The following is a 12,575-nucleotide window of genomic DNA, read 5'->3' as shown; positions in this document are numbered from 1 at the left end:
CTTCGGGCCGGGGAGATGGCTTAGAAGAATAAGCGCTTCCCTGGCAAGCATGACAGTCTGAGTTCAATCCCCGGTTCCACCAAAAAAAAAAAAAAAAGATGTCATATGGTAGTGATACACACATACCTGTGTTTATAGTAGTGTAACTCATAGGAGTTAAACACTGGAGTAGCCTGTAGTGTCCGCAGATGAATATACATAAAGTGCAGTGTTTATGGAGAGAGGAGTGCAACTCTGCCATAAGTAATCATACATGATTCGCATGTAGGAAATAGATGTGTCTTGAGACCATAACGTTAAACTGAGTAATCAGACACACATGCCTGAAATCTCATGGTTCCTCTTTTTTTTTTTTTTTTTGCGGAACTAGGGATCGAACTCAGGCAGGCTCTTGCGGTTGCCAGGCAAGCGCTTATTCTACTGAGCTATCTCCCCAGCCTCCTCATGGTTTCTCTTATGTGAGAAACACAAAGTATAAGTGAGGAGCAAGATGAAAGATGGTAAGAGGAAGGAGGGAGAGTTCTCTCAAAAAGGAAAGAGACAGATGGGAGGAGGGAAAGATAACTGAGATGTATTGTGTGCAGGCGCCAGCCCCGCGAGGAACGTGCACGTTACGTGCTACAGGTGTGGACTCATGCGTGCAGGTTGCAAGACGAGTCAGAGCCTTTGCAGGGAGTGGGCACGTGCTCTGCCCCTGGAGAACTGGACAATGGAGATGGCTTGGAAAGCTTGGCAGAGCACGGCTGTGGAAGCGCAGCGTGAAGGCCTGGCTGTGCGCCCATGGGCTGCGCAGGGCCTCTGCCAGCGTCCTGCGCTCTGGCACTGGTCGCATGTGCAGTCAGGTTTCTTCTGTTGCAGAAGTGACTACGGTGACGGTAGCCAACATGGGGGCCTCTGCAGACAATGTCTTCACGACATCAGTGGCAAATGCTGCATCCATTTCAGGACATGTCCTGGTAAGCAGCTGGTGGGGTGGGTAGTACTGTGCTTATTGCCTGGGCAGGGGCTCCTGCTCTTGGGCTCTCCTGTGCCCTTATGTGTTCTGGTGTGGAGCCTCTCCCAGTTCCATCTCCCTGGCCTCTTTGCACAGGGAGTGGTGAGAGCCAAGCACGGTTTGTTAGGAGCCTGGTGACCCTGTGGCTGGGCAGGGGTGGGAGAGGATGCACCACTCCACACATTTGTGCTGCAGCTGGCCTCAGGCCTGGGTTGGGCCTTCCTCCATTCAGCTCTGTTTTAAGCCTCCTAGGACGTCTCTGGAGTGGATGTGGGATGACCGTGTCACGTCCCCTAATTGGTGGCAGATGGTGACAGCCTTTGTAGGCCATGTCCTGCCGAGGTAGGTGACTTGCCTGTAGCTGTCTAACGGCTGACTCCATGGGTGTGTCCTCGCCCTTAGTCTGGCAGAACTGCACTACAGATCGGGGACAGCCTCAACACTGAGAAGGCCACGCTGATTGTTGTGCACACAGATGGGAGCATTGTGGAGACCACTGGCCTGAAGGGTCCAGCGGCCCCTCTCACCCCAGGTACCTGTGCCCCACTTCACAGCCCCCTACAGTCATTTGAGGCAAATTTGGAATGTCCCATAGCATATCTGAGTGGAAAAGGCAGAATTATCCAGCTAGGAAAGGGTGCTGTCCAGAAGTGAAGTGCTGGCCTTGCAGAGCTTAACCTCACAGTCCTTCTCTGCCCCAGGTCCACAGTCTCCTCCGACCCCATTGGCTCCTGGCCAGGAAAAAGGAGCCACCAAGTACAACTGGGACCCATCGGTGTATGATAGCGAGTTGCCTGTGCGCTGCCGGAACATCAGTGGCACACTTTATAAAAGCAGGCTGGGCTCAGGTAAGGGCACACTTCCTGTCTTGGGTGACCCTGTCAGGAAGCTGGGGCCAGAGCCATGTACTATGTAGCACTTATGATCAAGGCCCAGGCCACTGAGGGCATAAGGAGGGTCAGGTTTTTGCAAGTTGTGTTCAGGGAGGACAGGGATGAGCCCACTGCCCATGTGGCCTGGTCAGCGCACAGCTTGGCCCTGGGCAGATGCTCTGGGACGTGACAGAGCTTGCATTGACCATAGGCCAGAGTGGAGGGGTCAGATGGGCGGTCCAGACACAGCCAGAGAGGAAATTTGGGTGGAGATTTGCCCTGGGCAGCCTCGAGGGTGACCGTGTGACCACAGGGTAGGCAGGAGATAGTGTGAGTCGGACTTGCAGGGCACGTGCAGCGTGGTGACGGTCACCTTTGCCTCAGGGGGCCGGGGGCGCTGTATTAAGCAGGGGGAGAACTGGTATAGCCCAACAGAGTTTGAAGCCATGGCGGGAAGAGCCAGCAGCAAGGACTGGAAGAGAAGCATCCGATACGCTGGCCGGCCGCTGCAGTGCCTCATCCAGGTATGCATCATGTGGGGCTGCATGGGAGGGCCTGTTGTGGGGACCAGAGCCGGGGCTGGGCCCAGTGGCAGGAGGAGCATGGCCTGGGCTGCTGGGGCCTAGCTCTGCTTGCTGTGTCACTGGCCATAGCACCTGAACCCTTAGCTTTCCATGGGATGACATTGGTGCTGCCTGCAGGTCATAGCATACACTAGAGGTGTGGTGAGCACCGGGAGCATTTGACGCAGGAGGAGCACAAGCTGAAGTCAGGTACAGTGCCCCTGGCCTCTGAGAAGCTGAAGCAGGAGAATGGAAAGTTCAAGTCCAGCCTTGGCAGTTTAGCAACTTAGATCTGGTCCCCAAATAAAAAGTGAAAAGAGGGGCCGGGAAATGGCTCAGTAGAATGAGCGCTTGCCTGGCAAGCGAAGGGCCTGAGTTCAATCCTGGGTTCCGCACACAAAAAAAGTAAAAGTCCTGGAGATGTAGTTTAATCTTTGGTATCACTAAAAAGATAAAAGGAATTCAAGAGCAAGTCAGGGCGCTAACTCCCAGCACCTGTCGCATCCGCTGCTGCTTCCAGAATGAAGGGGCCTGAGCTAAACCTGGCTGAGGAACACCATCCTAGAGCCTTTCCTACCACCGCCAGTCATGGCACTGTGCGGTGCAGTTTCTAGGGAGCGACTCTTGTCCTTTGTGAGTGGTGGGGAGGTACCAGGCCTTAGTGGGCTCAGGTTGGGTGGCATGTGCTCAGCTGGCTGACTTTGCAGTGCTTTCTGTCTTATAGGATGGGATCTTGAACCCCCATGCAGCCTCTTGCACCTGCGCGGCCTGCTGTGATGACATGACCTTGGTGAGTCCTGGGCACACATGGCCTGGCCCACTCACCTCTTCCCATAAGCCTTTGGTCTGGGTGGACACCAGGTACTTCCTTCTGTGCCCTCCTGCTCCCACTGCCTGGGCAGGGTGGCCCAGGAAGGTCACAGAAAGGGCTCTGTCATGCAGAGAGCTCTGTGCTGCTCCCATGGCAGCCCAGGCGACAACTTATACCCTTTAAATGATCATAAGTATGTGTGCCATTCCACATCTGCACTTCTGATGTTATGAGTCCTACTTTTCCCTTGCTGAGTCACAATGTCTAACACTCAAAACCGTAAGGAGGAAAGATCATGCCCAGTTGCAGGGGCTTAGTTCCATAACTGGCTGCAAGGCAGGGTGGCATAACAGCAGGAGGAGGGCGGTAGGCCTCTTGCCCACGCCTTCCGTCCCCGTCCTCAGCCAGGCTTCACCTCCCAACATCACATTAGCTATGAGCTCATCAGTGGACTTATCCATCTCCTAAAAGCCCACCTATGAGTATGTGAGGTTTTAGGGGACATCTGTGTCTAAACTTTGGTGCTGTGTCATAACAGTACAAGCTCACCGTACTTGTGGGTAGAGCTGTTAACATCCTTAGAACATCTCCTTGTCCCACACACTTGTCTGCTGCAGAAGAGAACAAGAGCTTGGTTGGTTGGTTGGTTATTTATTTATTTATTTATTTTGTGGTACCCGATATTGAACTTGGGACCTTGCACATGCCAGGCAGGCACTTATGCTGCTGAGCTGTTTCCCTGACCCTAAGTTTGTTTGTTTGTTTTAGAGTCTTGCTACACAGTTAAGACTCATAGTGATCCTAGCCTCCCCAGCTCTGGGATTACAGGTGTGCCCCATCATATCTAGTTTCAGGGCTGGCATGGGCCACCTGAGGTTCTGGGGTGGACATGGCATACAGTACCAGGGATTGAACTCAGGTCCTTGCGCTGGCCAGGCAGGCGCTCAGACCATGAGCTATCTCCCCAGGCCTTTTGTTGTTTGGGTTTTTTTGCAGAACCGGGGATTGAATGCAGGCCCTTGCACTTTCCAGGGAAGTGCTTATTCCACTGAGCCATCTCCCCAGCCCTCCTTTGTTTTTTATATCTGTTGCTTTGTGGCTTTCAAAAGTGTGCTGTAACTTGTAAATGTGACCTTACTAGCTTCACTTTAGGGTTCTTCACGATTAATATATACTATTTTAAAACATCTTCAGTGAGGTGTGGTGGTTTATGCCTGTAATCCAGAGCTTGGGAGGCTGAGGCAGGAGGATTGTTGGGAATCCAAGACCAACCTGGACTACAAAGTGAGCTTAAGGCCAGTCTGAACTGCATAGTGAGACCCTGTCACAATGAGACCAAAAATTAATCAGTCATCTTGAAAGTAATTTAAAGCCAGGACCAAATGCATATGTTTATCATCCTAGTACCTGAGAGACTGAAACAGGCAGATTACAAGTTCAAGCAAGTGAACAACTGAGTGAGACCTTGTCTCAAAAAATAAAAAGGAGGGCCAGCCTGGTAGCTCAGCAGACTGAAGTGCCTGCTTATGGGGATCTGGCTCAGCAGTAGAATGCTTGCCAGCAAGCTGGAAGCCCTGGGTTCTGTCCTCGGCACCAAAAACAGAGACAAAAAAGCGTCTGCTTAGACAGAGCGCAGTGGCCAGCATTCAATCCCTAGTGTGCAGTGCTAACCCCGCCCACAGGGTTCGCTGAAACACAAAGTGGAGACTGGGCGTGGTGGCCCACACCTGTAATCCCATCACTTGGGAGGCTGCAAACAGGAGAATCGCTATGAGTCTGATCTACGCAGTGAGACCCTACAGACCGTGTCCTAAATACAGAAAAATAAATAAATAAATAAATAAATAAATAAATAGGATAGGATAGGATAGGATAGGATAGGATAGGATAGGGTAGGGTAGGGTAGGCCGGGGGGATAGCTTAGTGGCATAAGTGCCTGCCTGGCAAGTGAAAGGACCTGAGTTTGATCCCTGCTACCTAAGTAAAATAAAGTGGTTGGGAATATAGGTCATTGTCTCCCCTGGACTCAGTGTCCCCCAAAGAAAAAAATAAAATGTAATTGGAAGACATATTATACCTTGTTGCAAAACAACAAATATTTTGAGTTGTCTAGTTTATGTGTAAATTTTATGTGAATGTGCTGGGAAAAATAACTTCATGAAAATAAAATGATTTTAGAGTTCATTTGGAAAAGCTAATAGAAGAACCGGTGTGCTGGTACCTGTCTGTAACCTCAATATCATGAGGCTGAGGCAGGAGGATCACTGTCAGTTTGAGGCCAGCCTGAACTATATAGTGAAACCCAGTCTCAAAAAGACCAATCAACAAGATTAAAAAAAGAAAAAAGCCTAGTAGACGAAACCAGGGCTCTTGGGTGGTGAGAAGCACTGAGGAGTAAGGGGCATTTGGGCATACATGGCACAGTCCTCTGCAGTTGCCCTGAGCTGTGGAAACTCAGCTGTAAAAAACTCCACAGACTGAGAGTTCCATCATCTTCCCAGTCTCATTGTAGCCTTAACAAAATTACTATCAAGATCCTAGAAGTTAAAAGACATCCATCAGGGGCAGGAAGATACCTCAGCGGTCTAAAGTGCCTGCTTAGGCAAGTGCACAGGGACGGTGGTTCAATCCCCAGCACCATGTGCTGTGCCAGCCCCGCGACCAGGTGGGCTGAGCTGGCCACAAAAATACAAAAGTAAGCAAACAAATAAATAAATAAATGACACCCACCAGAATTCTTACAGATATCAACAAGCTGATCCTGTAATTTACATGGAGAGGCAAAGGGAATAAAACAGTCTACACGCAGAAGCAGTGTCCTGTGGGGCTAAGATATCCTGTGTGGTCACTGGTGTGTGTAGGGTCACCGCAAACGTGCTGGGTCCCACGTTGGGACCATCAGACGTCACAGGCAAGGGTGAGCTTTGGCCCAGGGGCTCTCAGCCAAGCCACTGCAAGGGCCAAGTCCAGTATGACCAGAGTGCTGTCAGGGGTGCTCAGGTTTTATGGGGTCAGGAGGACTGCCATAGGGACCGAGAGCTCCAGAGTCCTCTGCCAGGAGCTGACCAAGGCCAGTAGGCTCAGACAAGAGGGGCGGGCCTGTCCCGGATGGGAGCCGACCTCGACTTTGGCTTCGGCCATCTCTGTGCAGAGTCCTTGGCTAACTCCCCTGAAGGGGGACTGTAAGGCCCCAGGGCTGCTTGAGAGTGCTGGAGCCTGGCTTCACTGACAGAGGGACAGAGGCCGAGACAGCCCCTAGCCTGCGCCCTGCAGGGCAGGACTTAAGAAGTCAGCGGGGCCCAGTACCACAGGAGACTGTGCCCACGGCTGCTGCCACGTGTCCCCTGGTGTGTCTAGTTCTCAGCAGAGAGGCAGGCAGGTGTGGGCAGGTGCAGCCTGACCAGGATGGGGACAAGCAGGCCAGCACCCTGGAGAGAAATGGAGGAGCTGCTGGAAGAGAGGCAGGTTGGCCAGTGATGCATGTGGAGAGAATATCAGTAAGGAGACCTTAGGAAGAAAGAAAGGAGCTGGGCGTGCTGAAGCACACCTGTAATCCAAACTACTCAGGAGGTTGAGGCAAGAAGATCCCAACTTTGAGGTCAGCTTGGGCTACCTAAAGAGACTGTGTCTGAAGCATTGGCCTGTGTCTCCCCTGCATAGTGCTGGCTAGGGGGGATCGTAGAGTCCCTTACTTGGGAAAGGGCCATCTCGGGGTGGTTGGTGATGTATGCCCTCCAGGAGACCCTGTAGGGAGATCCCTGTGAACCTGGACATTTCTCTTTGCTGTTGCTGGCCTGGTTGGGTTCTTTCCTTTTTGTCTGGGTCCCAGTGTCACTTCCTGAGCCCAGGGCTTACTGACAAGAGTTTGCCATGTCTCCTTGCCAGCAGCGGTTTTCCTTGTCCCCCTCCACTTGCTCGTGCTTACTTTCCTGTAGGAATCTTTGGGATGCCAGCTCCCCCCAGTGCTGCTTGCTGTGGAGGTGTTGGCACGGTTTCTGCTCCTGTGGAGGGCGTAGACGCAGCTTCCTCCTGGCCATGCTGAAAGCCCCCTCTACTCTGTGGCCCAGCCTTGGGCTTGGCCTCCTTTCTGCCCCCAAGTTCTGTGCGCCTCAACTCTGCTCCTCCCACCCCCCACAGAGCGGCCCTGTCCGACTCTTTGTGCCCTACAAGAGACGAAAGAAGGAGAACGAGCTGCCTACACCGCCGCTAAAGAAGGACTCTCCCAAGAACATCACGCTTCTCCCGGCCACCGCTGCCACCACGTGTGAGTTGAGGGGTCTGGTGTGCTCTCTGCCTGCCCCAGCATGGGGCCTCACTGGCGTGGGGCCTTGATCCCCGTGCTGCCATCCCATCTTGGCGTTGAGGATGGCCAGCACACACCGTCCCTGTCCTGGCTGCTCTTCCTGTGCTGGGTACTCTCTGGCCCCGCTCTCTGGTTCCCACAGCTGAGCATGGTGCCAGGAGAGGGGTGCCCTGTACCACTATTTTCTGGGCCGCTGGTGCATATCTGGTGAGGACTGTGCGGGCCACTGTCACCAGAGGCTTACCTGTCAGGCAGTCACTGGGGTTGATACCTCCCAAATGAAGGCTTTAGTTTTAGTTTTAGGTTTTTTCCTCCTGGCCCTGGGGATCCAGCCCTTTGTAGTTCATTTTGAGACTGACTCTTGCTGGGTTTCCCAGTCTGTGCTTGAATTTTCCATCCTCCTGCCTCAGCCTCTTGAGTAGCTGGGAATACAAGTGTGAGTTACTATGTTTGATGGCTCTAGTGGCTTTCATTGTGCTGTCCTGCTGTGTGCACCCTGCGATTTGGCTAGCCTCTCCTGATGCCTGTCTGAGCTGTTGCCCACAGGACAGTGTGACCGGGGCAGGACTCACAGATGTGTGCTGAGAAACATGGCCACTTTTGTCCTCAGAGTGGAAGAAAGGTTTTTTCCTTTAGACTACAAAGCCTTTTCCAGATTGTCTTCCACCTCTGTTTCCTGGTTGGTCACAGCCCAACTCCACAGCATGTCTCTGTCCCTGCAGGCCTGGGGCCCCTGGTCTTACCACACCCCGCACACTGCCTACTTTGGCCAGGCCCTGGGTCTGCCTGACACCTGTGTCTGCCTGGCTTGCATGACTTGTGCTCTGCCTTTGCAGTCACTGTGACACCCTCGGGGCAGATCACCACATCTGGGGCACTGACCTTTGACCGCACATCCACTGTGGAGGCCACTGCTGTCATCTCAGAGAGCCCAGCCCAGGGCGATGTCTTTACAGGAGCCACAGGTAAATGTCTCTAGAGATAGTCCCTGCTCCTATTCCATGTCCCTACAGCCCAGTGTCTCCTCTGTTCAAAGGGAGTCCGGCAGGCAGGCGGCATGGGACTTGGGGGTGCATGACTGTGGATACTCTGGAAGGGTGGTGAGGGTGACGCACCCTGTACTTCGTCCCTCTGAGCGCGTCCTGCAGCCAGCACAGCCCAGATCTCAGTGGAGTCTGAGACTGCAGTACCACAGCTGCTGCCCTGTGCCTCACTCACAGTGCAGGAGGCTGGTGTGCAGCCGCCCTGCCGGGTTGGCCACCCTGAGCCCCACTACCCTGGATACCAGGACAGCTGCCAGATCGCACCCTTCCCCGAGGCTGCACTGCCAACATCACACCCCAAGATAGGTGAGTCTGGCGCAGGTCCTTGTTCCCAAAGTGCTGTGGTTTTTGCTTTGCTGGGGATGGAACCACAGTGGCTCGTGTTCCAGGTATTCATCCTACGCCTGAGTGACACCTCAGCCCAGAGCTGCTTGTCAGGAGATTTCCCAGTGTGGAGAGTTCGTGGATGTGAAGCATGAGGGGGGCCGGCAGGGTCACTGGATGAAGCTTCTCTACCCCCACCCCTCCATGTGTGTTGCTTTGTTTGTGCATGGGCCATTTGCCATGTAGATGGCAGTGTCCAGTCCAGAGCAGTCGCAGGCCTTGAAAGAGGGTGTGTGAGGATAGATCCTGCCACTCCTGCGCTACAATGGCGATGCTGAGGGCAGAGGGACTCAGTTTATGCCCTTGTAGCTCAGAGTGCAGCACTGACCCTTTCCATGACTTGCACTCGGCTCGGTGCTTTGGACCCATTTCTGTTCTGCACCTTGAGGGTGCACACACCCGCGAACATACACATCACTTTCCTGAGTTTGAAAAACAGGTCACCTCCCCTTCCCAGCCCAGACTTTGCCCCCTCAGGCTCCACCCACATTGTACCTACTCTAGGCGCCTGTTGGCCCCCCTTGGCTGGCACAGCTGTCCTCACAGCTCTGCTTATTATGGGACCCAGTTCCCCCAGGCCACTGAGAGCACTGGGACACCCGGGGTACTCTGGTTGCTTCTGGCAGTGGAGGTATCTACCCTGTTTGTCCCCAAGGCTGGATGGGGTTGGGGTTCTCAGTACCAGTGAGCAGTCCTTAGTCGTGAACTTGGTGCCCTACCAATTTGGTCTTCCTGCCCCTCTGACTTGTTTTGGAGAGCTGTCCTACAGGATGTCCCCCTCTGCCGTGTGCCTCAGTCAGAGATGCTGAACATGGGGCAGGGCTGGTGAGAGCTTTGGGTGCCTCAGCTCTTGTCCCATGGCTGTAGAAGGTGACCTGGGCTCTGGCTGAGGACTGAGTGCCTGTCTCCCGCTGTAGCCAGAAGTGGCCATTAGGTCCCAAAGTCTCGGTCGGAGCTGCCCCTTCCCATTGTGAAGATTTCCTGTGTCAGTCAGTGGGTGCTGACCACTGTCATCGATGCTGGAGGTGCCACAGACTTGACCAGTAAAGTCCCTGAACATGGCTGGGCTCTACCTGCCCTCATGAATACATCCCTGCCCTGTGGCCCAGCCAAGTGAGGTCTCCTGGGCCTCCAGAAGCCCGGCCTCTTAGCAGCAACAGGTGCTTCGGGCCCTGGGTCCCAGCTCTCATGCTGCCTCATATTCATGCTGTCTCATATCTCCTCCAGGCCGTTTCCTGCCCACAGTGAGTGCCAGAGAATGTCTTCCAAGGGCTGGAGATCAGCGTTCCAGTGCATTCTGGGTACAGAGCTGTGCCTGCCTCCTACAGGTGGCGCATATGTGCTCACTGCACGCGAGCCCACCACTGTTCCATTGCTTGCAGGTCTCCTTATGTGTGTACCCTGCTTCTCCAGCATTGGGAATTCAATATGATGCTGGGCATAGACATGAGGGAGTCCAGGCTAGTTAGGGCAGCACCAGGCTGTGACCTAGTGCCCAGGCTCAGGGAGCTGGTGTAGAGAAGGTTCCCTGACCACCAGTGTCCCTCCCTAGTGCTCACATCCCTGCCTGCCCTGGCCGTCCCGCCCTCCACCCCCACCAAGCCTATCTCCCCGGCATCTCTTGGTGGGCTGGAGATGACAGAGCCTCGGAGCTGGCTCTACCTGGAAGACATGGTGAACAATTTGCTCAACACGGCGCAGCAGCTGAAGACACTGTTTGAACAGGCCAAGCAGGCCAGCACCTGCCGTGAGGCTGCTGTGACACAGGCCAGGATGCAGGCTGATGCAGAGCGGAAAGAGGTAAGGTGGGCGCAAGTCCCAAGGTTCGCTGCTTGTGTCTGGGGCGTTGTTGCCAGCAAGGAATCCCCACAAGAGAGATGCCTGCTATTGACCCCGTACTGGGGAGTGCATTCAGGGCCTCACACATCAGACAGGTGCCCAGCCGTGACTGCAGCCAGTGTCTCTCTGGCGTTGTCCAAGGTCTCAGGTGACTTAGGCTAAAACTACCGAGGTGCTGTGAGGATTCGAGACAGGGCCAGCTGGTGGCTTGTGGGGGAGGTGACAGCATCATCCCATACTGCTGCTCAGCCTGGCATCACAGGACATATGGAATGGGTGCTGGTGGGTGAACCACAGGCCACGAGAAAATTCAGCATCGGATTTTCCTGTTCTAGCGAATGTTGTCACCTGCCACCTAACAGAGGGTCTGATCTTACATAAGGTCCTTAATGTGAAGTGAATTTGTTTTCAAAGAAAACATTCCCAGAGATAGAGAAAATTCTCAATACTCTTTTAAAAAAAGTATGATTCCAAACTAAGAGCTATTCTGGGGGCAGGGAGATGGCTCAGTGGAATAAGTGCTTCCCTGGCAAGCACAAGGGCCTGAGTTCAATCCCCGGTTCTGCAAAAAAAAAAAAAAAAAAAAAAAAAAAAAAAGACCTCAAAAAAAAAAAAAAAAAAAAAAAGACCTCTTCTGTGCTATAATCTGGAAAATAGAAAAGTTTAAGGAAAGCAAAACCGCAGCCCTCTGTAGCAGGGCCATCAGAAATGGACTGAATTATTTCAAATGAGAAGATTGACCTTTGCTGGGTACTGGTGACCTTGGTCGGTAGGCATCCCGGACGTCTGCAGCCTGTCCCCGTCCAGGAGAGGCGCACCCCTGGAAGCAGCTGGATCCTGAGCTGCAGAGGGGGTGCATGTCAAGATGTTCCCATCAAGAAGGAGAAATACCTACAGCTATTATGCTTGCAATTTTTATATGAATTATTTTGTCGTCCTCCCCTTTTCCTCCAAAACAAAGATTAGAGCGTTATTTTAGTACTTTGAATTCTCGGAGCTGGCTCTCCCTGGAAGACATGGTCAACAATTTGCTTAATATGATGCAGCAGCTGAAGACACTGTTTGAATAGGCCAAGCAGGCCAGCACCTGCCGTGAGGCTGCAGTGACACAGGCCATTTTTAAGAAATAGAATTCTTATCAAAAGCCAAAAAAAAAAAGAAGAAGAAGAAGAAGAAGAAGAGGAAGAAGAGGAAGAAGAGGAAGAAGAGGAAGAAGAGGAAGAAGAGGAAGAAGAGGAAGAAAAAGAAACAAAAAAACAGGTGGCTCATTCCCATGCAAAAGATGACAGTTTTTTGTACCCATTTGGATTTGGTAAAACTGGGTGTAAGTTTTTCTCTGCCTGAGTGCCTGGGCCTGAGTGCAGATAACCAGGGGCTCAGGTGACTCTAGTGGAGTTGCAGAATGATGCCTGATTGGCTGCTCCTGGTCCTGTCCTGCTGTTCCCCCACCCAGAGGCTGGCCCTGGTTCTGCCCAGCAGCAGCAGCTCTGACCCACCATGGGCTATGGTGGCTACACGGCTGCATCTTTTACCTTGCTGCTTTTGTTCAGTATTCTGTTTCTGAAGCCTGAGGTTCATTTTTCTTGAGGTTCCAAGCAGCCTCAGGAGAAAACTCCCTGCCCAAGCTGCTGTGGGGATTAGCCAGAAAGCCCAGGTGTAGATAGACGGCTGCTTTTGTACTTTGACCTGGACTGTTGAAAAATACGTTTGATTTTCCAAAAGTTGAGGATTTTCTAGCTTTCTTTTTTTTTTTTTTTCTGTGTGTG

At 52.8% G+C, this 12,575-nt stretch overlaps 1 protein-coding gene across 1 annotated transcript in view; it reads left to right on the top strand.

Moving 5' to 3' along the window:
* The window catches only part of Deaf1 (DEAF1, transcription factor), a 30,707-nt gene that overhangs the window by 7,047 nt on the left and 11,085 nt on the right, over positions 1-12,575 (top strand). Inside the window, exons 2-10 of the mRNA XM_004637950.3 lie at positions 859-956; positions 1,397-1,526; positions 1,696-1,842; positions 2,251-2,390; positions 3,154-3,219; positions 7,378-7,504; positions 8,380-8,508; positions 8,764-8,892; positions 10,523-10,770. Coding sequence (XP_004638007.3) covers positions 859-956; positions 1,397-1,526; positions 1,696-1,842; positions 2,251-2,390; positions 3,154-3,219; positions 7,378-7,504; positions 8,380-8,508; positions 8,764-8,892; positions 10,523-10,770 — 1,214 coding nt within the window. The remainder of the gene's footprint in view (positions 1-858; positions 957-1,396; positions 1,527-1,695; positions 1,843-2,250; positions 2,391-3,153; positions 3,220-7,377; positions 7,505-8,379; positions 8,509-8,763; positions 8,893-10,522; positions 10,771-12,575) is intronic.

This window comes from Octodon degus, unplaced genomic scaffold (assembly GCF_000260255.1).
Source record: "Octodon degus isolate 3935 unplaced genomic scaffold, OctDeg1.0 scaffold00093, whole genome shotgun sequence".
In the NCBI taxonomy this organism is placed as follows: Eukaryota; Metazoa; Chordata; class Mammalia; order Rodentia; family Octodontidae; genus Octodon; species Octodon degus.
The sequence above is the reverse complement of the archived record's forward strand: the minus strand, read 5'-3'. Positions and strand labels throughout refer to the sequence as shown.